The sequence below is a fragment of the Hoplias malabaricus genome, chromosome 2 (genome assembly GCF_029633855.1).
Source record: "Hoplias malabaricus isolate fHopMal1 chromosome 2, fHopMal1.hap1, whole genome shotgun sequence".
Classification (NCBI taxonomy): domain Eukaryota; kingdom Metazoa; phylum Chordata; class Actinopteri; order Characiformes; family Erythrinidae; genus Hoplias; species Hoplias malabaricus.
In genome coordinates, this window is record NC_089801.1 from 74,320,031 (window position 1) to 74,347,386 (window position 27,356).

Below are 27,356 nucleotides of genomic sequence, written 5' to 3' on the forward strand. Positions count from 1 at the left end.
GCCAGGAGCTCCGTTCAGACGCTCCGCCGTCACGCGAGGAACACCGATCAGACGCTCTGCCGTCACGCAAGGGACTCCACTCACACGGTCCGAGGTCACGCGAGGAACTCCGCTCAGACGGTCCGCCGTCACGCGAAGAACTCCGCACAGACGCTCCGCCGTCACGCGAGAGGCTCCACTTACACGGTCCGAGGTCAAGGGAGGAACTCCGCTCAGACGCTCCACGCGAGGAACAGCACTCAGACGCTCCGCCGTCACGCGAAGAACTCCTCTCATATGCTCCGCCGTAACGCGAGGGACTCCACTTACACGGTCCGAGGTCAAGCGAGGAACTACGCTCAGACGGTCCGCCGTCACGGGAGGAACTCCGCGCAGACGCCCCGCCGAAGAACTACAGCTAGAGAAAATTAGTAAATACTAATTACCAAACAACAAAACCTACTGGACCACTCAGTCGCTCGTCCGTCACTGCTTCATAACTTAATACAGCCACTTTCTTTTATAACCTCGATTCGACTCTGATTGGCTGAGGACACATAAACCCCTCCCACTTCTACTTCTACTACTACTACTACTCCTACTCACGCTCCGCCGTCACGCGAAGTATTCCACTTACACGCCCGGCCGTCGCTAAGAATTACACTCACGCTCCGCCGCCACGACAAGAATTCCCCTCACACGGTCCGCCGTCACGCGAAGAATCACACTCACACACACTGCCGCCGCGCGAGGAATCCCACTTCATCTTATGCTAAACGTTTGGCCCTATTTTGAAACATTCCCTCCCTTTGCACCGGCAGCTCTTATCTCTCATCTGCAAAACACTACTTTATAACTTTATGATGCAGTCACATTCTTTTATAACCGTGGTTCGACTCTGATTGGCTGAGCACACATAAGCCCCGCCCACTTCTACATCATTCCAGAAGGTTTTAGAATTTTACAGACCAACAGAAGACGCTAGAAGATTCTAGTAAACTAATGCACACTAGTGACGGGCACTAGTGATGGGGATTTATTTGGCTCGGCTCTTCATAAAGAGTCGGCTCTTTCGGCTCTTAAATGGCTCTTTGTTTTACCGCTTATTTCCACTGGTACAGAACAATATTACCTACATTTTACATGACTATATGGACAAAATATTATTGTTCAATATTAAAAATAATAAATAGTGTTGTAATGGCCAATTGTTTTTATGGTTGTCTTGTAATAACTCACTGATTGCACTCACACATTAAATTGTATAAATAACTGGATTTTTTATTTAAACACCTTAATACCTTAATAATAAATCGCTTGTAAACTCTGAAATATAGCCAATGGAACCCAAAAGGTAGGTATTACAAAATAGCTTATTAAATTAAACAATCATCCATTTCTGGGTAATAAAATAAACAAATACTCTGCAAAGTGCAAAACAGCAGCATCCAACGGTAGTGATTAAAACAACCACAACTGTCAACAAACATTGAACTGATTTAACATTTTCTTCAACTATTTTTTGGAAGGCAGATTGGCATTCAGGAAAACCAAGTGTCTCAGCTTGGAGGGGTTGATTCGGTATTTTTCTCTTTGTTAATATCTGCCCAGTTTTTGAAAAGATCTTTTCAGAGGTAACTGATGTCGCTACAATACACAGTCGCCCTGCCATCACCTTGACTAGCCGTGGGTGACTGAGGCCTTTGAACGTCCTTCTTTTGCTTGTTGTTCTCTGATTGGTTGAATGACAAGCCTTAGAAAAAAAATGGCTCGGTCTTAGACGGGAACCGGCTCTCACTTAAAAGAGCCGGCTATTTGAACCGGTTCGTTCGCGACCGACACATCACTATGCGGCACAGACCCAATCAGAACACAGGGATCAGTGTTTCCCTAATTTTAAGTTTTCTTATATACCTTTTATTTTTAAAAATAAGATGTAAAACCGTTTGCTTAATAAGATTTTCTTTTATTAATATAAACGGAAGAAATGTGTTTCAAATGTTGATGTGAGAGATGATCTTCCAGATTTCATAAAGTATTGAAAATGGAAGTGAGTGTGTGCGGGCCGCGGCTCCCCGCTCTACCACAGCTGAAGAGCCGCTGAGAGGGAGGAGCTGCGCTCGCGCTGCTGCTGCTCGGCTCTTCTGAGGGGAAGCTTTTTAACCGTCTGCGGGTAACAGCACAGAAACACGGTAAGAAAAACAGCGTTTAACTGGCTAATTAGCTCATTTATGTACAGCACACGGTTCTGTTTAGTGTCTTAGTGGGAAAGAATTATAATGAATGGGGATGATATTTGTGGGTTGTGTAACATTCAGTTTAAGGCTAAGCTAACGTTAGCTAGTTGCTAAAGTCCGTTAAAGTTTAAGGCAGGCTGGAGTATATGTAATGTTGGCTGTTCTCTGCGTTACTTACATGAACGTCACACATTAAGGTACATTTACAAACAGTTCAACACTTACTAAATGTATATTTTTGTCAAAGTGCTCATAGTTTTAAAATGCTCGCTAGGCACGTTAGCTAAGTAAGCTTTGAAGTTAGTTTGAACAGTTGATGTAGCAGCAGCACTGTCGTTGTAAGACTGTAGTAGCCAAAGGGCAAATTCATTTTAAAGGGGCATTTCACCGATTTTCAAAATGTCTGCATAGTTCCATGGCTTAGATATCTAATAAGTCTTTCAGAGTGGTTTAACGCGAATTGGCTCATTGTAGAGAGACTTAGCTAGCGATAACTAGTCAGACACTTTCTACAATGCAATGTATTTTACAGCCGTTTTTATTTACTTTCCAAAACCTCCAGTTTCCAAGGCAGTTCCACATGCCTTCTGATATTTTTTTGGAGTATCGATGATGGTAAAATGTTAGAACATCTTACGTTTTCTGGGCGAAGTTAATACATTATGTGTAAGGACGTCCCATGAGGGAGATTTCAAAGGCATTGTATGCTTCAGACATAGGGTTCCTGTCACCACAGATCCTGTTCAGTTTTGAACCGGACAACTTTGAATAACTTTGTTAAAACTGATTTTATTTACACATTTTCTTGGATAAAATATTTTTATGGTTATTTTAAAATTGGTCTTTTACTTAAAGACTTTTACAAAGTTTACAGTGTGATTTGGATGGCAATTAATGCATTTGGATAAAAGTGAAGGATAAATCTATGAGGATTCATACAGTAATTTTGTAGGATATACTTTTATTTTAAGATTATGTCAACATTCGTATGTAAATTCTCAATTTTTAAACCGAAAATGCACATGAGCAATTCTTAAGAGAACTGTTCTGATGAAAAATAAAATCAGAGCCTCTTGTGTAAATGTGACCTGATATGCATTCTAAGGCATTAAATTATGTGTTTTGTTTTTATTTTTTCAGTTGAACTTTAACTTGAATCAGCCTAAGGTAAATTTTAAAATGACTGTAGCTTATGTGTTATAGTCTATGAATGGAAATTTCAAAAGAACAAAAATATGCAGGAGAATTCACTGTGGAATAGCTCAAGACAAAAACTAGGATCGTCATCTTCAGAGACAGAGGAAGAGAATATAAGAACATATAGGACATGTTTGACACATGAGCTTGAATGTTCTTATCAAGCACAGGAGGGAAGAGAGACATCTTTACCTAAGGCACAAGAAGAGGATATTCTGGAGAATGAGGGGACAGCAGTTGAAATATACAGATAAAACTAATGAGGAACAGGAAAAAGAAAGTTATACAGAAAGCAGTGAAGAAGAAACTCATGAAGCTTTCTCAGGTGAAAGCACAGAAGAAGTAGAAGATTTACAGGATCAGCTATTTGACTGATTTTACAGTTTTCACAAGTGCCAGCAAAAAGGGGCTGTACATCAAGGCAGACTGACATTTCCAGAGTGATGCACCTGTCAGATCTGGTAATGAAATGTTTCAAGGGTTTGGTGATCATCAGCGTTTCAATGGATTCAGCCCTTTTTCTCTTTCATCTGTTGGTATGGTGACACCCCCTGGTGTGCTTAGGAGTAATGTGCAGACTCCTGTATGTCTGGCTGAAGGAACCCTTGCACACTCGATTAGGCCCAGCTGTCAGAATATAATTATCTGCAGAACTGTTGAGAATTCAGACATATGTACCTTCTGAGTTTAACCGTAAACCCATCGCTCTCATTGATTTTGAGAAGTGGAAAGCTACAGAGCTCGGTTTATTTTTATTGTATACAGGGCCAGCAAGCCTAAAAACCAGAATACCAATGTCCATTGATGACAATTTCATGTTGTTGTCTGTAGCCATGACCATCATACTCAGTGTAGGTTTGGTTGAAGAACATGCTGACTACGCCCACAGTCTGCTTGCGTTGTTTGTGGACCACTGCAGTAAACTTTATGGAAAGGAATACATTGGTTATAACATGCATGGATTGCTTCGCCTTAGCAAAGAAACAAAAATGTATGGCGTTTTGGATAACACGTCCTGCTTTCATTTTGAGAATTTTCTGGGGCAGCTTCTTAAAAACATGGTCCACAAACCTGACAAGCCTTTGGAGCAAGTGATGCGCCCTCTCTGAGAGAGAGAGAGAGAGAGAGGCTAAAGCCAAGAGGGCACTCTGCTTTACCTCTAATCTGAAGACGGAGCACAGAAATGGCCCGGCACCACATAATATTAATGCACTCAAGCAGTTCAAAAAATTGCACATGGAAAAATTTAATTTACAGGTGTCAGCTGCTGACAGTTGTGTGGAACTTGTAAATAAACAGATGGTGATTATTCAAAACATTACAGTTGACACTTGTGGAGTGAGACACACAGTTTTCAAATCATTTAAGAAAAGGATCTGACTTCTTGAATGTGTGTGTGTGTGTGTGTGTTGCCCTGTGAAGGACTGGCGCCCTCTCCAGGGTGTATTCCCGCCTTGCGCTCAATGATTCCAGGTAGGCTCTGGACCCACCGCGACCCTGAACTGGATAAGCACTTACAGATAATGAATGAATGAATCTGACTTCTTCACTTATCCTCTGCCATCCTCTGAACTTGACATCTACCACCTGTCTGAATTGATTCCTCAACTGCACAGCACACCAGCAGCAAATATAAAAAGAAAGTATGTCCTCCTTCCACGCAAAGAGGGCTTTGCTGGAGTGCCACTATTACATCTATAGAATTACTGCAGGTAGAAGGTATTTTTAGCTTGATAACAAATCCAAACATGCACAGAGACGCAAACTTTAATGTTCTTATTTCTTCTGGTTTGCATTAACCATTTACCAGTGTTTTCTCCTCTTTTACTACAGGAATGTATCTTGTTGTTTCATTCCCAGAAGAAAATAATCTGTCAGCAATTGTGCCTGACACCTGGTACCATGAGGGCCAATGCTACTGGCCACCGTACAATACACTTGAGAGGGTCAAAAAAGCAGCAGTGAATAGTGAGTCCCCAGACCCTGAATCCTGGACTGTTCACCCAGCAAGTGTGCTAAAAGCTAAAGGTTAGTTTACAGCAGTTCAGTTTTTACATTTACACATTGATTTGAGTTTATGGTTAGATCAGTAATATTTATGGTCTTTTTATATAGATAACATGATGTTATGCTATTATGGAAGCAAATCTGTCTCATCAGACTTGAAATATTACCACCTTTGAATTTTTTTTGCACTGAAATTATGCATCTGAATTTTGCTGCTTTTGAATTTAAGTCTTCAGATTTACACCTTTGAATATTTTGCACTGAAATTATTCATCTGAATATAATTGCTCTTGAATAGAACTCATGAATTTTCAAGAACACGTTTTTACTGTTATCATTCAAGGTTAATAAATTCAGATAAAAAAATTAAAGCTCAAAAAAAATTCAAACAATAAATTTTGAAGTTGCTCAAATTCAGAAGACGAAATTCAGATAAGAAAATACGAGTTACAAAAGATTCAGATACACATTCGGGATACAAAGGAAGAGCAATCAATTCATTAGGATTTTCCAACTACATATCTCTGCCCGCAAGTGGGAGGGGTGTATGTAGCAAATGGGCAGAAACCAGCAAGTGGGCAATCTATGTGTTGTGGGAAGGCGAATGTAGGAAAAGCAGCCTTTGTGATCTGAAAAAAGGGCCTAGTTTCTCTCCAACAGAACTAGATACCCTCTACTAGATATATAGTTCAAAATGAGGTTTCAGTGAAAACGAAATACATAGAACGTCTGATATTTTAATGATATATTTTTGGTAATCTGATTATGGGGTGAACTGCAAACTTGTGAAATCCGTTAGGTCTCTCATGACTACAATCATTATTTTAATTTGATTACAGAATTATACGACTGTATTATTTGTTTTGTACTCAGTGCAGTATTGGATTATAATCAGTTTAAATTTGTAAATCCTTAAGTAACACTGTAGAAAATGGCCCACTATTCAAATAAATATTTAAAGCAGCTCCTTTCCATTAGGAGAAATGGTGCTAATAATTTGCAAATAATCATAATATTCAGCAAACCTACCATGAGCACTCATAGTGGGTGTATATGACAGTATAGTCCATGCATGTACAAGGTGAACTTAATAAGACGGAAATTCACTGTAATGTAGTTATGGTTTAATGAATTCCAAGACAGTGGTGCAACCTTGGCTCAACTTAAAACTAAGAATATAAACAGACATTCAGAGAAGTTCACTGTACTTCATCTAGTTCCTTTACATGGTTTTAAATGATTCTTTATAGAAGTATGTCCTTGTTGTAGAGTATTATGTATTGCTCTTTGCGTTCAGATGATCACATATGCTTTGATTTGGTATCAGAACCAGGTCCTGGAACACCCTCCCCACAAAATTAGCTGAATCAAGTTTGTTTGAACGGGTAGAATAGGATCAGAATTGGATAATACTGGCTTAGACTGTCAGAAAGCCTCCCATTCCTACATGGATTGTGCATGTGAATTTGTAGAAGGGCTATCATTCATTCATTGACTGAAACTCCTTATGCAATTCAGGGTAGCGGTGGGTCCAGTCCGGAGCCTAACCGGAATCACTGGGTGCAAGGCAGGAACACACCAGTCCCTCACAGGGACACACACACACATTCACTCACACTGAGTCGCCAATCCACCTACCAACTCCTCACAGACATTCACATGGAGTGTGGCTCAAACGCACAACCTCCAGGTCCCTGGAGCTGTGTGACTACAACTCTACCTGCCACACCATCGTGCCACCCGAAAGGCTATCAATTTATTTTAATATAGTTCATTTATTCAGTTTAATTTATTTCAGAAATACACCACATGTACAAATATTTGAGGACTAGTTTGTAATGAATGTATTCTACATTAAGTTGCACCCATTACTAACACAGATGTGCAAACGTGCACACACTGCCTCTCTAATCCCTGTAGCGCAATACTGACAATAGAATTGGATTCTCTGGAATAGAGAAACATGAACCTAATGCTAGATAGCACCCCAGCACTGAGCTGTGCTGATGAACCCATATTTACTGTCATCTCTCTTGTTAGGAAGTGAGTAGTAGCCTATATGTGAGCAAACATTATTATTCTCAGTACATGTGGTCTCAGTTAAATGGTTATTCTCTTTTTATTTGCGAGAATTTCACATATTAAGCCAACCACACACAAGTCTGTAAATCACATGATGCTGAAAATGTACTCCACATAATGTACTCAGTGTTTACAAGGTACAGTATTAACACTGAAAACAAAACAGTTATTACACGGTCACCAGGCATACAGCTGTACTACAAAATACACAATAATTTAACACAACGTCCCAAAGAACTCACTGACATTCTCTTAAACTTCCAAACAATGCTCAAACAGAGCAATTTGGGCTGCATTAGTTATAGAAATCTGTTAGAAGAAAGAAAATAACTAGGATACCTATTTTGTGCAGGGAATTTTACACAAAGCAGGACATCACAGTGAACCAGACAGCCTAGGTTTCTAAAAGTATCAAACTATACACACTGTCTAAACTGTGGTGTATAAGGTGCCCTGCAGTCTAGTATCTGTGCCTTAAGAATTGAGGTGAGGGGCCAGTTACAGTCCAGTTTCCATGTCTTAAAATTTCTGGGGTGAGGGTCATGGTGTAAGCACAAACATTGCATTGACCCTGAAACCCTGCTCATCAACACAAGCTCCATATCAGCCCTGTTTTCAAAAACAAATAAAAAGGGTTCTTTAGCCTCTGGGTCGTGCTTAAAATGTTGTTCCGCGCTCACTTGGAGCTGTACCGCCCACTTGGAGCTGCCTCCGGCCTGCAGAGATATACTTCTCGGATTTTCTGTTTCATCTTAAATGCTGCACTAGTTGCATTCTGTCACCGCTAGAGGGCGAAATTCGAACACAAGTTCCTTCCTATTTTACAGAGAGTGTAATATAAATATAATATGCCACAGTGCAGAGTTTAATTCATAAAGTTGTGTTTGTTTAAACACTGAATGTCAGTATGTGTACATTCACAATGTCTGGTTATTTCTTATATTATTATAAATATTTATATAGAAATTTGTGTTTGTAGATCATTTATTTGTTGTAACAATGCTTCTTGGCAGTGAATCTTATACCGTTGAGAAGCCTTTTCAATGGTCCCACATTTGTAAGGAACATGCATTTGTGGGAGGAGCAGTAGAGCTGAGTGTGTGGGTTACACCCATGAAATATTGGCCAAATCCTCTCTGCCAAAGACAATTGCACTGTACAACTAATGTTTATAAGCAATTTCTTCAGTTTTATTTGTATAAGCTCCATTTCTTAGTGCTGTTCAAATGAAAGTCAAATGCCCATACGTTTAAATATGTTTAAAAAGACAAAGGCTGTCATGGGATGTTCTTATTTTCACAGACTGTATCCCCACAGTTCATGTTTCAACATTCTGTCATATCACATGCTCTGTTCACAGGGCCGTTACACAACATCTCCACAGTAAAATATCTTCATCTTCAGGATATCAATAGTCTGTTATATTGTGTCTTTAGTGAGACTTTTATATTTTTGAGACACTTTGAAAATAAAGAGATAATATCCGCGGAAGGAAGGTAAACGTGTAGTTTTTCCACGGTATGGAAGTTGTTCGTATTTCGCCATCTAGCGGCGAGGGGACTAGAATGCAACTAGAGGGGGAAAGTTCGTGAACGAACTTTGAATTTGGCTTGTCACGTATTACTAATATCGTTGCCACATTATCTTATATGCTGGTTAATGGCTATGACGTTAAAATTTATAGAAACTGTCACATAAGAATAAATACCACATTAAAAAAGATTCCCATTACATTTTGCAGAACACCTTGAAAAATTCCACCTTAAAAAAACAGCCTTTATATTTAGACTTCCACATTAAGTAGATGACTTTGGCAAATAAATGGTCACCTTAAAAAGACCCTACCATCTTAAAGAGACTTTCATTAGACTACTTTGTTCAATAAACTGCTGCTGGAATTTTAAATTCCACCTTAAGAATCAATCCACATTTATCTGTGACTTCCTTAAGTCAGTGAGATATGCTGTTATTCCTGTATGAAAAATAACCATGTAGAAATTGATTTGGTGCAGGAACTGTGTAGATTGAGCAAGAATTGTTGGTGTTATGGCAGTGTAAAAACACACAAACATTTTAAAGAAAAGTGTGGGTACCCAGTCAAGAAATATACTGATGTCTATGGGGGCCTGGGACACACTCTACTGCGGAACAAACACTCAGAACTCAAAATCTGTACCGTGAAATGATTTCATATTTATAGGTGTTAGAAAGGTGAAATTTAAAAAAATCCACCTTAAAAAAATTCCTATTTAAATTAGACCTCCACATTAAATAAATGACCACTTCAAATAACTCTTAAAACCTTAAAAAGACCACCAATACATTTTGATTACCACCTTAAAAAATTCCACCTTAAGAAACCCTGGATAATTAAGACGTCTCCCTTAAAAATGACCTTTAAAGTGTTAGAGACTGGCTGTGTCCTTCACAGCTCTCCACCTCAGTCTCTGCCTCTGCCCCTCCCCCCTCTGTCTGTCTCTCACACGCACGCTCACAGAACACAACTGACAGACTCGGGATTCAATGAATTTCGACCGGTGGGGCACCCTCCAAAAAACCTCAAATATCTCAAAAACTTTTCCAGGTCCAAAAATGAACGAAGCATACCGTAGCGACAAGGAGAGTCTGGTGCTCGAGATGGTGTAAAAATTTTTGCACTTTGAGCGAGAATTGATGGTGTAATTACGAGTTAAAAACGGTCAAAGTTTTGAAAATCTGCGTGCCGACCCGCTCTTAAAATACATTGAGCTCTATGGGAGGAAAACCCTCCCAAGTGTCAAACAAAAATTAATAACTCAAAAACGGTATTCTCAAATGGTCTGATACTTACAAGTTTGAGAAAGGGGAAATTTCTCTAGCATTTAAAATTTAAATGAAGTCTGTAGGTGAAGGTATAAGGAAGTTATGGTGAAATGTTCGGCAGAAAATTGAAAAAGAAAAAAAATAATTTGAATGGGTTCCTATGGGAGCGTACCCACCCTCCGAACAAATGCTTATAGCTCGGAAATATTTCCCCACATCACTTAACCGTATATACCGTTGCGACAAGGAGAGTCTGGGGATCAATATGGTATAAAAAATATGCAGATTAAGTAAGAATTGAGCATGTTATGACGAGTTAAAAACAGGAGAAAAATTTAGAAACGGCACTCTGAGCCGCTCTAAAAATACATTGAACTCTATGGGAGCCAAAACCCTCCCTAGTGCCGAACAAAAATTCATAACTCAAAAACCGTATTTTCAAATGTTGTCATATTAACAGGGTCTAGAAAGTGGAAATTTCCCTACCATTTAAAATTTAAATGAAGTCTCTAGGTGAAAGTATAAGGAAGTTATGGGGAAATGTTCGGCTGAAAACTGAAAAAAAAGGCTTTCCTGGCCAGAGTCAGAGTGACGATGATGTCACGCACTCTAACCATCTCCCATTCAAGTGAATGGAGGGATATTGAAGGAGTGATTAAATGAAACGGATGAGTGCGAGAGGTGTGATGTTCGACGTGGTGGGTCTCGGTGGGCCTGGGTCCGACCGTGTGAAATCCCGTGTCCGTAGCTTCAAAATTGACCGAGTTAGAGCAGGTTGAAATTTTGGCCAATGCATTCCTATGGGAAAAATTCCCACTTTGGAAGCTCGTATTCCGGAATCCATAAGTCAGATCGCTCCAAAAAGCACAAGCAACCCGAGTTGGCATAGGATCTATGACCGTGTGAAGTTTCACGGTTGTAGCATGAAAACCCTAGGAGGAGTAGTATTTTACATTTTGCGAATAGAATAATAATAATAAGAATAATAATAATAATAATAAGATTTCGAAGAACAGTAATTTGGCTTTGACAAGCCAAATTAATAATAATAAGATTTCGAAGAACAGTAATTTGGCTTTGACAAGCCAAATTAACTAGTGCAGCATTTAAGGCGAAAGAGAAAATCCAAATGAATCGATTGCTCATCCTTCGTGTCCCGGATGTGTACTCTGACTTTTTTGTAACTCATATTTTGGTTTCTGAATTTCGTCTACCGAGTATGATCAACTTTGAAATTTATTGTTTGAAATTTTTTTTGAGCTTGAATTTTTTTATCTGAATTTATTAACCTTGAATAATAACAGTGAAAACATGTTCTTGAAAATTCACGAGTTCAATTCAAGAGCAATTATATTCAGATGAACAATTTCAAAGCAAAATATTCAGAGGTGTAAATCTGAAGACTTAAATTCAAAAGCAGCAAAATTCAGATGCATAATTTCAGTGCAAAAAAAATTCAGTGCTACAAATTCAAAGGTGGTAATATTTCAAAGTCTGATGAGACAGATTTGCTTCCATAGCTATGTTCTGCTGGAAGTGTTTTTTTTTCCCTCAGATAACTATGAAAAAGCTCATGAATATTACTTACGAGTCAAAAAAGGTGAAAGTATTGATACAGAACCAGAGGATGTATTTACAAAACGAAAAAGAAAGTAAGCAGACATTTTAAGTAATTCTGTGTTATTATGGTAATGTTTTACTCATATTTTAAATGCATACATTTATTTATTTAACACTTAGGTCCACACTAAAATGTACTGCAAGTACTTTGCTAAACGTGGATAGTGAAGATGAGGACAGTTATCTTCCTCCTGCTCCAAAGGCCCCACGACCAAAACAATTCACCAAAAAGGAACTTATAAACTCATTCAAAGTTAGTAACATCAATGGCATGAAACACAACAGGCTAATATGATGAATTTGGTACTTTCTAATCTTTAATATTTTTTAAGGGCCCTCTAGTCGGGCTGTTGGACCCTCAATTTCTTTTGAAGGTAAAGGAGGAGCTTTTACACCTCAGACTAGGATTTCAGCAGAACATTTCTATATCAACAATAACAAGAACAGCAATATCACCTTTTGGATTATTATAACATAAGAGTGATTTTATTTTTTACACAGTGCTTATCCAAACATTAAGCTATTACATGGGAGGTGATATATACAACAACTGCATTCATTAAAGCATTGTTAACCTTTGTTTGAACGTGTGATTGGGCACTGCATTTTTTACTAATCTGAAATTAAGCATTTGTTCCTTTACATCTATATTTATTTTACTTATTTTATTTATTTACTTTTTTTTTTTATTAACAGGACGCAGTATCCCTGAAGACCCAGGTCTCTCTCACCAGCATCCATGTGTTCCCACCTCCTGGACGTAAAACTGTCTATAGCTTACACTAATGTTTCCTCCCCACCTTACCTTACACGGATGCTCTCCCTTATACTGATTCCCACTTATAGCTAACACCAATGCCCTCCTTTAGGTAACATAGTATCCCTTATCTATATATAACACCGATGCCCTGTTAATTAGCTAACACAGAACTGCTCCCTGAAACCTGAGAAACTTGGAGCCATGCTACTTTATGTCCATGAACGTTTCAGCTCAGGCTACCTGGTCATATCTGTAGCAGTCATATTAACAGACTAAAAACCCAGCAGTACAAAGAAAACTTTACAAGCACATAGAGGTTAAATGATGCAACACTTTTACTTGACAGTGAAACAGTGGATTTTCAGGTCTGATGAAGAGAACTTTTTAATCAATAATTGTAGCTAGTATGTTCTTTGGCTTTAAGATTTCTACAGACTTTGGTGAAAAATTATGACAGAAATAAGAAGTCTCTGAGATGGCATCAAATGAGAGAACATTTTATTTGGAGAGAATGCTACGTATAGCACCTTTTCCTCTCTCCCCGACCCGATTAACAAACTGCATCTTTATACCTGTGGCACTCTACCTCTATTTACCATAGCTCTCATCTCTTTACCTTATATGGCTACGAGCCAAGTTGCCATCTGCTCGCTCTTTTTTACATCTCAGTATGACTCTGAGCCACTTTACCATTTCTTTATCAATCACACTCCCATGTATTCTGTTATCATTGTTGTATTCTGTATCATTGGTACCTCTCTCCCCTGTCTTCAGGACTTATACAGCTCCCGCCTCCTACGAAAAGCCCTCTGCTTGGCAGGTGATCCCACCCACACGCTACACAGCTTCTTCGGCCTGCTGCAATCAGGGTGGAGACTGCGTAGTCTCAGGGCTAGGACCAGCACACTGAGGGAAAGCTCCATCCATCAGGCTGTGAGAATGCTGAACTCTCTACCTCCTCTGCCCCCCTCTCACTTCTGCCCACCCACCCACACACACACACACACACACACACACACACACACCCACACACACACACACCCACACACACACACACACACACACCCACACACACACACACACTACTCAGCAACCGCATCAATTACCACCAATACCCAACTGTGACTTTGAAAATCAGGCAGGCACTCAACCACTTTAACCAGCCTCCAGGCTTTGTTTCCCTATATTAGCACTACTGTTAACACCGGTACTGTTTATATTGGTACTTGTCACTTAAGCTCCTCATCAGAACCTTACTGTGACTCTTCAATAGAACCGGTATGCACTTGTTGACTTTATTTAATTGTTATACGATTATCTTGCACTATTGTCTACTCTGCCTTGTACATCCATTATCCTACTATGGGAGGTATATTTGGTGCAAAACCCCTGAGCACCTGTGACAGTGAGATTTGTAGTTGTAGAAAATAGTCACACGTGTGTATCAGTACATTTGAAGTCACAGAGAAAATCAATTCAATAGTTACAGCAGTTCCTGTAGATCTTTTACCTCTCCCACAAGTACAGCTTAACACTTATACCTTCACAAACTCTTCACTGCAGCTGCACAAATCCAGTTCTACACACACAAGTACAAAAATATCATCCGCTCAGTTTTGCTCCATTTGTAGCTGTATATATGGTGCATAACACATTCGCACACTTGTATAACACTTGCACATTTGTAAACCAACATGTGAATCTGTGCAGTGGGAGTTACACACCTGTAGAAAATCTCCTCAGGAATATATATATTTTTTTAGTTTTTTGGGGGGTGATATTTCTCTTGCACAGACACAAGTCAGTAACTGCACCTGCTCGAATCTGCGGCTACGAGTCTCTAATGTTGTCTTCTTCGCTCACACGTGAATATTTCAGCGCGCTCTCACATTTACACCAAATATATCAGATGGAGCGTGGTGCAGAACTAATCTGTACCTGTAGAACTGGGAGGCGGACACTTTTCGGGGAATAACCCCTCTGACCAATCAGAGGAGATTGTTTGTGCGCATGTCCCTTGGCGCCAAATAGAGAGGGGAAATATCATTCGGCACTGCTGCTGACACTTGATATTTAAGGGAGGTATGATTTCTGAGATCTTCACCTTTTTGATTATAGTTCAAATTTAGTGAAATTAGCTCTACTTGCTTCCCGAAGGGTAAGCTTGCAAACTCAGCTAGCTAGCCTCTCAACCTCTCTCCTCCACATAAAAAATTTGTTATGATTAAGTGTATCCACACTGCAGTTTACCATCTACATCTGTTTACTGAATTTCATTCTTATAAACAAAATTAAACACAACTATTAATTAGTTTGTTTACGAGTTCGTACAATGAACCATCAACCCAGTAATAATAATTGTACTGGTGTTTCATCTGGAATGGTTGTTAACAAAAATGCAAAGAAAGAAACTAAAGGATAAAAAGTAAATATGGGTCCTACTGTAATATAATTAGAAAGTAAATATAATGCGGGACAAACATTTTGTTTTAAAACTTGTGACTGGTGGGGTGAAAAGTGAATCTGGCAACCCTGAGGTGATGGCGGATTGCACGAACATGTAAACAAACCGTTTAAACGTTATGTAGTTTGATTTATAAGAATTAAATTTAGTAGATGGAGTTGGTAAACCGCAGTGTAGATGCATTTAATCATAATCAATCAGTGCTTGAATAGAAAGGTCTATTATGTGCATGTATTGCTCATATTCAGTCTTGTTTTGCATTGTAGAGGAATGACAGACCAGAGTGGGTCTTCACAGTTGGGTTTTTTTTTTGTTGTGTTTTTTTTTTCTGATTTTACTAGCTAGTTTGTATGAAAAAAAACATACTGAAGTAAAATTGACATGCTTGTTTAGGCCAAGGATTTCAGAGTGTGACAAAGTTTGGAAAAAAGTTGCCCCCCTCCCTTTAAAAATTTAAGGTTGCGAAGCAGACATTCAAACAATATTGAAATATCAATGTTGATTCACCTTTGAAAGTCAGCACACAATTCAGTATTTATTCGTCATTCAAATGCCAGCATGGTGTGTTATTTGTAAACATATTCTCTCAAATTTCACATACTGTACTTCCAGTTTCCAGACACTTTGAATTACTTATAATGTACAAATCTCTCAAAATTATTAGAAGGCATCAAACATAGAGTCAGCAGTCTGTATGCTACTGAACTACATAAACAAGTGAAAGGGACAGAACACCTCAACAAACTGCTGCTCATTCTACTGCTGCTGGGCCTACCACTTGCAGAACTGCAAAACCAGCGACAGTAGCCCAGGAGATGCAGAGGTAAGTGATTGTTACAGTAACACTACAATAGGTAATGTTATATTAAAATCGTATCAGTTACAGTGCACTGTTTATTCTCCAGCAGCTCAAGACCTTTTAATTATCATAATTACTAAACATGACTTAAATCATTTTACAGGACACTGTTCACTGTGAGCTACATTTAAAAACCTAGCTTGGTGACTAACTCAGCTTAAAGATTTCTGCATGGAGGGGTGGTAAAATCTTTCTCCAAGTCAAAGTCAAAGACTGGTAGATGGTTAAAGGAAATGTCTAATTGAAGTTATTTCAGACAAATGGGGAAATATCAGCTCCCAGCTTAAGTGTAAAATGATTTCTTCAGTTCAATTTGTTCAGTTATATTAGCTCCAACTCTCTTTACTATTCCAATGTCTATATATTTAAATTTGTTAAAGAAGACAACTTACAAAAATTTGTCATTCGATATTTAGATTTTTATTGATAAATAACTGTCCATGTTTCATTTAAGATGTTTCCCATCATTGTATTCTGGAGGCCAAAAACGCAAAAGGAACTCTGCAGATCCACCACGCATGTCAGTGGTAAGGTTTATGGAAGTACAGTTCTGCCTGCAACCTGAAAATACAGATCGAACACCCAACGAGGAGGCAGTACTTCTGCAGGCAGGTCTTGGAAGAAGGACTGTAAATGTGGCTAATGATGCAGATCAAACAGAGGTGAGTCTTAAAGATAAGCAAACAGTCAACTCAGAAGATGTTATTTAGGTTTTGCAGCTTTGTAAAATGGATCATTATCAGTGTGATCCATAGCAGTTGCCTTTTGCTCTGTAAGGTTTGCTTGCAGCTCTGCTTGTCACTGCCCTACTGGCTAACTTTGCCATACTTAGCTCCGTGTTTGGTATCAACGTGCCGACGTAAATTGTACTCGACAACATCCACCGCCTCATAACACCAAGGACATACAGATTTTTTTCCTTGAAGCACAAACATGTATTCGCCTTCCATTGGCATCAATGTTTCTTTTCCAGGACATTTTGGGATCAATATTTGATGTGATTTTTTTCAACAAGTGGAATTAAGAAATAGCTACAAAGAGGATGCACTGTAATCTAGTGGTGGAATGCCATCACTTGGCGGGCAGCATAATCGACATGCATTGTGGAAAATGTAGTTTAAGGTCAGCGCACGCTTTACAATTAGTGATGGAATAATTAATAATTAAGTCTAAAAGAGTGCATTGACCATAAACTCCATTTCCCACAGTTCATGCCGATTATGTTACCCGTGAAGCAACGGCATTAAGCCACTAGATTGCAGTCACTCAGATCGTTTAAGCTCTTGCAGGCCATATTTGGCCTTGAGTTTGACACGTGATCTAGAACCTCCAGACTTTGTCCACCTAGGAAGTTCTAGTTGACTTATTTCACAATCCTCAGATGATTTTGCTGAGAGGCTAGCAGCTTAAATATGAATTCATAACTAATAGATTCCACTAATAACTTTATCACCCTTTGGGAATGACTAAACCCATGGTAAAAATAGAAGAAAGCGACTGCAGGACTTCTGCTATGAAGTTATGTTACCTAGAACAGACACACCCTTTATCATCATCTCTGCCATCTAACACAACCACCAGTCATAAAGATATTAAATACTGACTGCTCTACTTAGTGGCACAGTTGACCAGCAAGATGTTTTCTGCACCTGAGGACATTGTTTAAAAAGTATGTCCTCAATGACAGCAGTGCTCATTTATTCCAGATAAGCAGAATACTGCTGGAAGAATTTCCCAAGATGTGGGAGTTGCGTGGTGGTTGGCTGCTTAAAAACGCTTCAGGTAAGATTTTATCTTATTTGTTATGTAGCATATCTACATCTGTTTTCTATGTATCGGATGAGCACAAAAGGTTTATCACACCATAGGTTCTAAACATTTATATTTAAGCTTTTTATGATTTGATGAGCCCTTAGTATGAGCTAATAAAATGTTTTTATGCTTTCTAAAGGGGGCAGTGGACAAAGAAAAACCACTCCTTTGCCCCAGGGGTCCCAAAGGTACACTGCAAAAATTCTTAGGTCTTCATCTAACAGTGGGGAAAAATGTATCATACATTGTCCCCCTTCAGAAAACAATAGATACCACCCCACTTCCATATGATGCAGCAGAGCTTGAAACATTGCCAAAAAACTTTTTTATGACCTGTGGCCAATTGAGTCCTCTGCCCCTCATCCAGTTCCACATTCAGGCCTGCGGAGATAATGTAAGTTATCTTATAAATGTTTAATAACTATAAAAAGTACACCTCTTATTTTCTCAGCTATGATTAGATGTACAGTCTTTGTAGTGTAGCTTACACTGAGTTTGAGTGGTGTTGGAAACTGGTAAATATCAATTTTCCCACTTGGAATTTGTGTGTAAGTAGTATTTACAAATGGTAAACTTGCAATTATGAACGATACATTAGTTTACCAGATTTGATGTATAAACACATACTTTAACATCTTACTGACTGATAAACACTAAAGTAGTCAATGTGGAAAAGTATATACAGTATCTGAGGTACTTCTGTACCTGTATCTGTGCAGGATTGTATTGTATTCTCCAGATCTCCACGCCTTTTTTCACTGTGATGTGAACATTTTGGAATAGTTTAGTCATGTTTACTAGTCCATCATTGGGCTTGGCGATGTGGCCAAAATGTTTATCACGATATATTTCTTGATTTTAATCGGTACAATATAATTCCGATATGAACAGTACGACATCAACTAAAAACTAGGAACATGACATCACAATCAAACATAATCCCACTGGCTTTGTCAATGTTAATATTTTTTAAACAAAATTTTAAATTGAGAGCTGAACTGATGACAGTGCCCTGTAATGAACGTCAGTCGGTGACAAATGTTGTAAATAATGTTTATTGAAAATGTGTATAAAAATCATATCTTTGTTATTGAAACCTTTTACATGCGATATATTGTGATATATATTGATATTGAATTATTGTCCAGCCCTAGTCCATCATCATTCGATCACAGCATTGATGTTGAAATAACAAGTGTATTTTAAACATTTTGTTCATTTTTATATTCTGATTTATACTGCCTTTAAAAGAAAGATGATTCTGAAGAGGATGCAGACAAAACCGCAAAACAAGATTTCAAATGTCATTTGTGTGGTACACCATCTGCTTCAGTTTCATGTTATTGCTACATTCCAGACAAATTACACACATTGATGTCACAGACATCAGTTTATTTTATTTTTTGATTCATATTCTGTGGTCCACTTTTGTAGGTTTGTCAGGTTTGTTTATTTATATAACTCTTTATAACCATTTGACCCATAGGGAGAAGCAGTTTGCTGCAAAGATTGTTGCCTACCACGCAAGCTCATGTGGGGAAAGGTATTGCATACATGATTTCAGAAGTAACAGTAGTGCACAGAATCATAGAATCACGTAGAATTGAGAAATTAATTCAGATGTTATAATGCAGGAATATACAGCTGCTAAAACTTGGCCCAATCCCCTCATGTCACTCATCTACACAGAAAGGAAATAAAGGAAAGCTAATCTTTGAAATACTATGTAATAAATGCTTGTGGAACAGCTGATGGGTCTGTTCAATCCAGACTGCAGTCATGTGCTCAATGTCATGCAAAATGTGAGTCCTGCAGAGGTCTTTGTGTTAGGGTTTAAGTGTTATAGAGTATATAAATGAAGAATGTACATGCATTTTGTTTGTATGCATTTATTTATTAAAAGGATGCCTGAGATTATCTCTATTTCCACACCCTCTGAGTCAAGGAGTGTGTGTGTGTGTGTGTGTGTGTGTGTGTGTGTGTGTGTGTGTGTGTGTGTGTGTGTGTGTGTGTGTGTGTGTGTGTGTGTGTGTGTGTGTGTGTGTGTGTGTGTGTGTGTGTGTGTGTGTGTGTGTGTGTGTGTGTGTGTGTGTGTGTGTGTGTGTGTGTGTGTGTGTGTGTGTGTGTGGTCACTGGAAGCAGCAATGGTGCTTCATTGGACTTTGTCAACTCAACATCTGAGGCAACACCTAGCACATCATCTGCCCTGCCACTGGAGGATATTCCGCTGGAATTCAGACCTATACAAATAGGTGATATAAGTTTATTTATTTAGAATAAGGCATGGTGGCGAAGCAGGTAGTGTCATAGTCACACAGCTCCAGGGGTTGGGGGTTTGAGTCCTACTCTGACTGACTGTGAGGAGTTTGATATGTACAGAAGGTTTTGAAGTAGAGATAATCTCAGGCATCCTCATAATAAATAAATGCATACAAACAAAATGCATGTGTTCACCCTGTGTACGTGTGGGTTTCCTCCCACGGTCCAAAAACACACGTTGGTAGGTGGATTGGAGACTCAAATGTGTCCATAAGTGTGAGTGAATGTGTGAGTGTGTGTCGCCCTGTGAAGGACTGGCACCCCCTCCAGGGTGTGTTCCTGCTGTGTACCCCGTGATTTCAGGTAGGCTCCAAACCCACCGCAACCCTGAACTGTATAAGGGTTAAAGAGAATGAAAGAATTAATGAATGAATCTTAAGTCATAACTTTTTACATTAAGTGCAGACATCGCAGAATAGTCAGCCTTACAGTAGTTGAGTGCACATGGTCTACATGGGCAAGTGTGGACCACGGAGACTCATAGGCGGTATGTTATTTAATATGAGGTCTACATTTGAATGGGTTGTGGACCATGTTGATATGTACACATCTTGTTCCAGCCTAAGCATAGTTGATCCTCAACTGTCAGCAGATGAATACAGAAGACAAATGCTGTTGCACAAAGAAGATGAGCCAACCCTGGAAATTAAAATAGACATTGGAGAAGATATAGAGGAACAAGAGGGCAGAATTCTCAACTTTTATAAGGCTCACAACATTGATTGGGCCAGACCATTCCAAGCCAAGCTACAAGGTACTGTAACTTGATAATACATTGACAATAAGTTGTACTGTTTTAATGAGAAATCAAGAGTGTTGGTTGTCTACTCAATTCTTTCTGGATTTGTTTTTTTTAATTGAAAGAACAATATTTTAATATTATATTGACCATCTAGTGCACAAGTCATAATCTAGACAATCTATTGCATTTTGACCACTGATTGTCATATTAATGGTATACATGTAAAACGGCACCTGTATGGTTAAGATACTTACATTTGAAGATAAGACTTTGGCACCATTTCAGTATGACTTAAAACATGAAACATCCTGAAAAACTGACAAAACAATTCCGCCGTTACGCGAAATATTCCACCTAGACGCTCCGCCGTCATGTTAAGACGTTTTAAACATTGTTTGGTTTTGAAAGGCGGCACGGTGGTGCAGCAGGTAGTGTCGCAATCACACAGGTCCAGGGACCTGGAGGTTGTGTGTTTGATTCCCGCTCCGGGTGACGGTCTGTGAGGAGTGTGGTGTGTTGTCCCTGTGTCTGCGTGGGTTTCCTCCGGGTGACTGTCTGTGAGGAGTGTGGTGTGTTCTCCCTGTGTCTGTGTGGGTTTCCTCCGGGTGCTCCGGTTTCCTCCCAAATTCCAAAAACACGTTGGTAGGTGGATTGGCGACTCAAAAGTGTCCCTAGGTGTGAGTGAATGTGTGTCTGTGTGTCCCTGTGAAAGTCCTTCAGGGTGTACTCCCGCCTTGCGCCCAATGATTCCAGGTAGGCTCTGGACCCACCGCAACCCTGAACAGGATAAGTGGTTACAGATAATAAATGAATGATATGAATGAATGTTTGGTATTGACCCACCACCACCCACTCTCTCTGGAGGACTGCTATAACTTTAGCTTTAAATGTTCAGTGAAAACATCCTGAATAACTGTCTAACGATTCCGCCGTCACGCGAAGAATTCCACTCAGACGCTCCGCCGTAACGTTAAGACGTTTTAAACATTCTGTTCGGTATTGACCCACCACCACCCACTCTCTCTGGAGGACTGTTATAACTTTAGCTTTAAACGTTCAGTGAAAACATCCTGAACAACTGATAAATGATTCCGCCGTCACGCGAAGAGTTACACTCAGACGCTCCGCCGTCACGTTTTAACTTTAGCTTTGAATTTTCAGTGAAAACATCCTGAAAAATGATTCCGCCGTCACGCGAAGAATCCCACTCTATTTTATTCAAAACATTTGCCCTTATTTTGAGACATTCCTCCTCGTTACACCGGCAGTTCCTCACTTTCATCTGCAAAACTCTGATTGGCTGAGCGCACATAAGCCACATAAGAATTCTACAGACCAACAGAAGATTCTAGTAAACCAATGCAGTACTGACTCAGTCAAAACACAGGGATCAAAAGACGTTTTAAAATTTGGTTTGGTATTGACCCACCACCACCCCCTTGCTCTGCAGGACTGTTACTCATCCACGCGAGGAACTCCGCTCAGACGCTCCGCCGTCACGCAAGGATCTTGACTCGCATGATCCGAGGCCACGAGAGGAACTGCGTTCAGACGCCGTGCCTTCACGACAGGATCTCCACTCAGGCGCTCCGCCAATCGGTCATTACGTGAGGGACTCCTTACAAAGTTCGAGGTCACGCGAGGAACAGTTTGTTATTGACCCACCACCACCCCCTCTCTCTGGGGGGGATTTTTTCACTGAACATTTAAAACTGAAATTTTAACAGTCCTCAAGAGAGAGGAGGGGGTGGTGTGTCAATACCAAACAGAATGTTTAAAACATCTTAACGTGATGGCAGAGCGTGAGTGGAATACTTTGCGTGACGGCGGAATCGTTTGTCAGTTTTCAGGATATTTTCACTGAACATTTAAAGCTAAAGTTATTACAGTCCTCCAGAGAGAATGGGTGGTGGTGGGTCAATACCAAACAGAATTTTTAAAACGTCTTAACGTGATGACGGAGCGTGAGTGGACTTCTTCATAATGGCGGAGCATGTAAGTGGAATGTTCTGCGTGACGGCAGAGCGTCTCAGTGGAATTCTTCGCGTGACGGTGGAGCGTCTAAGTGAAATACGCGTGACGGCGCCGTCGTTTGGATGTTTTCACTGAACATTTAAAGCTTAAATTATAAGTACTCCAGAGAGAGGGGATGGTGGTGGGTCAAAACCATACTGAATGTTTAAAACGTCTTAACATGACGGCGGAGCGCGAGTGGAATTCTCCGTGTGACAGCCGATCATATAAGTGGAATACTTCGCGTGACGGCGGAGCGTTTGAGTGGAATTCTTCACGTGATGCACCGGCAGCTCCTCTCTCTCAACTGCAAAATACTGCTTTATAACTTTGATGCAGTCACTTTCTTTCATAGCCATGGCTCGACTCTGATTGGCTGAGAACACATAAGCCCTGCCCACTTCTACATCATTCCTACAAGTTCTAGAATTTTACAGACCAACAGAAGATTCTAGTAAACTAATCAGGTACTGACCCAATCAAAACAGGTATCAAAATACGTTTTAAACTTTTAATTTGGTATTGACCCACCACCACCCCCTCACTCTGGAGAACTGTTATTCATCCATGCAAGGAACTCCACTCACACACTCCACCTTCAAGCAAAGAATCCCACTCACACACTCTGCCTTCAAGCAAAGAATCCCACTCTATTTTATTCAAAACGTTTGCCCTTATCACTAGAAACAAGTTGGTGAACCCCCACCCCCCAAAAAAAGTCAACATTACCAGAAATTTAGATTCAAGGTAGTTTTATTGGTATATGCACAGGAAAGAAATGTTTTGCTTGGTTTCCCTGTACAATGAAATAGTAATAAAGGAAGTAATAAAAGATAAAATAAGCATGCAACAATATGATAACAAAAGTATTCATAAATAGAAATGTAAACTATATGCTAATAATCCTATTTACATACAGTCATTGTGCTGTAGTGCGCTACATTGCTTGTTGTCAGACTTGTAAAATGTCTGAACACACCTGGCACTGCCACAACATCTCCTTTCTGCATTTGCCACATGTGAACCTATTACATGAAACACAATGCTTAGTGGCATGGTTATTCTTGCAGCCACACTTAAGGGCACAATGCCCTTTTCCCTGTGTCAGGTGTGGGTGGTTGCTGCTGAAAGTTTTCCTTGGCTGCCATATGAGAAGTCCGACCGTCTCTCTGTGACCCCAGTGCATGCCTGAAAAAGCACATGTGCATTCGGTGCTGAAATGTCAATCATGTTATAAAACACAGCGACTGGCCAACGCCGTGTTCCTGAACGTACAATGTACTTTCGCACCATCTGGTCCATGACATCCACACCACATTTTAGGCTGTTGTAGTCAGTGACTGTGTTAGGCTTTTTTTTTTTTCGGGTATCCCCAGTCTCCACCATACTGTGCATGCAGACAGTCTTTCTCCTTTTGGGCGCGTAAACGGTCAGTGTGGCACCAGAGGTTGAAAACACCTGTGTACTGAATTCCTCACGGTTCAAAGTCTGGAGTCTGGAAGCTCACAGCGAATCTTGTTTACTGTGCCAAGGAGCATGGTCTTCCGGCCGAGCAATCTTCTTGCTAGTGGCAATAAGGTGAAAAAATTGTCTGTGGTAACGGTTCTTCCTTTGTCCATAAATGGTTCCATAAGCATTCCATGAGCAACAACATTTTTTTAAATAAATATAGAACCCACCTCAGTTACCTCCATCATGTATATTTGTAATATTGAACTATAGTGAGAAATGTTTATTCTATTTTATTTCACTCAGAATGTAGCCAGATAGGCTATTTACTTTGGTGCAGTTTATTATATAAAGTTTACGCACTTTATTAACAAGTTTTCCTGTGTCTGCAGTCATCTTTCTCTTTATTCTAAACCTGTCACAAAGACATTATTTGAACTATAATTCCAAAACACCTCAAGTCTGCCTCCTTTGTACTAATTTTGGATTGTTTTCTCACTGATGATTGGTCAAAATAGCTAAAGTTCTGATTTTTTAACCATTATTTTAAGTAGTTTTGTCTTTTGAAAAACTGCCTCCTTTGTACTAATGTAGGATTGTGTTCACAGTGCAAAAAGTGGCATATTGATTAGTCAAAATAGCTCTGATATGTTGTAACCTTATTTTAAGTAGTTTTTGTCTTTTGAAAAACTGCCAATAGGTAAAGATATTTTACATACGTTTATACAAAAAACAATCCTCAGCTACTTGTAAATAAGACATTTTTACTTAAAACAAGAGAAAATGTCCTGATAAGATTCTTTTACTTTGGGTTTTAAAAAGTTTAAGTCAAAATATCTCACCCCATTGGCAATTTTTTTTTTTCTTGACAAGTAAATATGACTCAAATTAAGATAAAATACTATTTTTGAGCAATTATTACTTAACTGATTTTTTTTTATTTATATTTCTCAAGGTTTTTTGTAGGTTTCACCTCAAATAACACTGCATTAGATCATCAAATATAAACTAAAAAGCTTAAATAATTCTTTGTGTGTATTCTATATAAGTATTATTTCATCATATTTTTAAAAGATAACAATTATTGTTATTATTATCAGCAGCTGAGAAAACTGCCAAAGTACCAGAATATTTTTTATTTGTTGAGATTGTTGCCCTGAACTAAACTCCTGAGTTCTGTGACTCTCAGAGCTTTATCAGTCAACATAGCTCACACTAAGCCACTAGTAGGTGCTAAACGTGGGGATGGGTGATGATGTACATAACAAAAGATGGCCTAATGGGTTGCAAATTACCCCAGCACTGCCATTTGGAAGCCTCTGGTAGAAAAAGGGGTTATATGAAAATCCTGGTAGTTCTAGTGTTATTTTGAGACATTCCTTCTAGTTGCACCGGCAGTTCCTCTCTCTCATCTGCAAAACACTGCTTTATAACTTAATAATGCAGCCACCTTTTATAACCTTGGTTCGACTCTGATTGGCTGAGCACACAAGCCCCGCCCACTTCTACATCATTAACATTTCTAGAATTCTAGAATCAAAATGCAGTACTGACTCAATCAAAACACAGGGATCAAAATACGTTTTAAACTTTTTATTTACTTTTGCTTTTTTATTAAAACTTTTACTTTTTATTTGACATTGACCCGCCACCAACCCCTCGCTCTGGATGGACTGTTATCCATCCACGCGAGGAACTCCACTCAGACACTCCGCCGTAACGCAAGGAACTCCACTCACATGGTCCGAGGCCACGAGAGGATCTCCACGCCAGGATCTCCACTCAGGCTCTCCGCCAATCTTCTTTTTTTTTTTTTTAAGTGGGGGACTCCTTACACGGTCCGAGGTCACAAGGTGTGTTTTTGGATTGTGGGAGGAAACCGGAGCACCCGGAGAAAACCCACGCAGACACGGGGAGAACACATCAAACTCCTCACAGACAGTCACCTGGAGCGTGAATCGAACCCACGACCTCCAGGTCCCTGGAGCTGCGTGACTGCAACACTACCTGCTGCGCCACCGTGCCGCCCAAATTAGTAAACAAAACAAAAAACACCAATCAGACGCTCCGCCGTCACGAGAGAAACTCCGCTCAGACGCTCCGCCGTCAGGCAAGGAACTCCACTCACACGGTCCGAGGTCATGCGAGGAAATCCGCTCAGACGGTCCGCCGCAGAACTACAACTAGAGAAAATTAGTTAACACTTAATAATAAAAGACAACACATACATTACCACTCAGACGCTCCGCCGTAATGCGAGGAACTCCACTCAGACGCTCCGCTGTCACTGCTTTGTAACTTTATGATGCAGTCACTTTCTTTTATAACCGTGGTTCGACTCTGATTGGCTGAGCACATAAGCCCCGCCCACTTCTACATAATTCCTGAAGGTTTTAGAATTTTACAGAACAGAAGACGCTAGAAGATTCTAGTAAACTAATGCGGCACCGACCCAATCAGAACACAGGGATCAAGGTGTTTCTTATATACCTTTTATTTTTAAAAATAAGATGTAAAACCGTTTGCTTAATAAGATTTTCTTTTATTAATATAACCGGAAGAAATGTGTTTCAAATGTTGATGTGAGAGATGATCTTCCAGATTTCATAAAGTATTGAAAATGGAAGTGAGTGTGTGCGGGCCGCGGCTCCCCGCTCTACCACAGCTGAAGAGCCGCTGAGAGGGAGGAGCTGCGCTCGCGCTGCTGCTGCTCGGCTCTTCTGAGGGGAAGCTTTTTAACCGTCTGCGGGTAACAGCACAGAAACACGGTAAGAAAAACAGCGTTTAACTGGCTAATTAGCTCATTTATGTACAGCACACGGTTCTGTTTAGTGTCTTAGTGGGAAAGAATTATAATGAATGGGGATGATATTTGTGGGTTGTGTAACATTCAGTTTAAGGCTAAGCTAACGTTAGCTAGTTGCTAAAGTCCGTTAAAGTTTAAGGCAGGCTGGAGTATATGTAATGTTGGCTGTTCTCTGCGTTACTTACATGAACGTCACACATTAAGGTAC

General features: G+C 39.7%; 1 protein-coding gene across 7 annotated transcripts in view; it reads left to right on the forward strand.

Moving 5' to 3' along the window:
* The window catches only part of LOC136687222 (uncharacterized), a 37,155-nt gene extending 10,085 nt beyond the window's left edge, over positions 1 to 27,070 (forward strand). For 2 of the 7 annotated variants that reach the window (XM_066661530.1, XM_066661531.1), the window contains 12 exons: positions 2,005 to 2,171; positions 5,247 to 5,441; positions 11,860 to 11,956; positions 12,045 to 12,177; positions 13,459 to 13,617; positions 15,813 to 15,971; positions 16,462 to 16,669; positions 17,714 to 17,789; positions 17,959 to 18,213; positions 19,306 to 19,362; positions 20,699 to 20,892; positions 26,944 to 27,070. In XM_066661530.1, the coding sequence (XP_066517627.1) occupies positions 5,249 to 5,441; positions 11,860 to 11,956; positions 12,045 to 12,177; positions 13,459 to 13,617; positions 15,813 to 15,869 (639 nt within the window). In that variant the 5' untranslated portion in view covers positions 2,005 to 2,171; positions 5,247 to 5,248 and the 3' untranslated portion in view covers positions 15,870 to 15,971; positions 16,462 to 16,669; positions 17,714 to 17,789; ... (2 more) ...; positions 20,699 to 20,892; positions 26,944 to 27,070. Of the gene's footprint in view, positions 1 to 2,004; positions 2,172 to 5,015; positions 5,126 to 5,246; positions 5,442 to 11,859; positions 11,957 to 12,044; positions 12,178 to 13,458; positions 13,618 to 15,812; positions 15,972 to 16,461; positions 16,670 to 17,713; positions 17,790 to 17,958; positions 18,214 to 19,305; positions 19,363 to 20,698; positions 20,893 to 22,330; positions 22,703 to 24,001; positions 24,595 to 26,943 lie in introns of those variants that run through there. The other 5 variants (XM_066661524.1, XM_066661525.1, XM_066661529.1 and 2 more) reach the window with 5 other exon arrangements.
* The last annotated feature ends 286 nt before the right edge of the window (positions 27,071 to 27,356 follow it).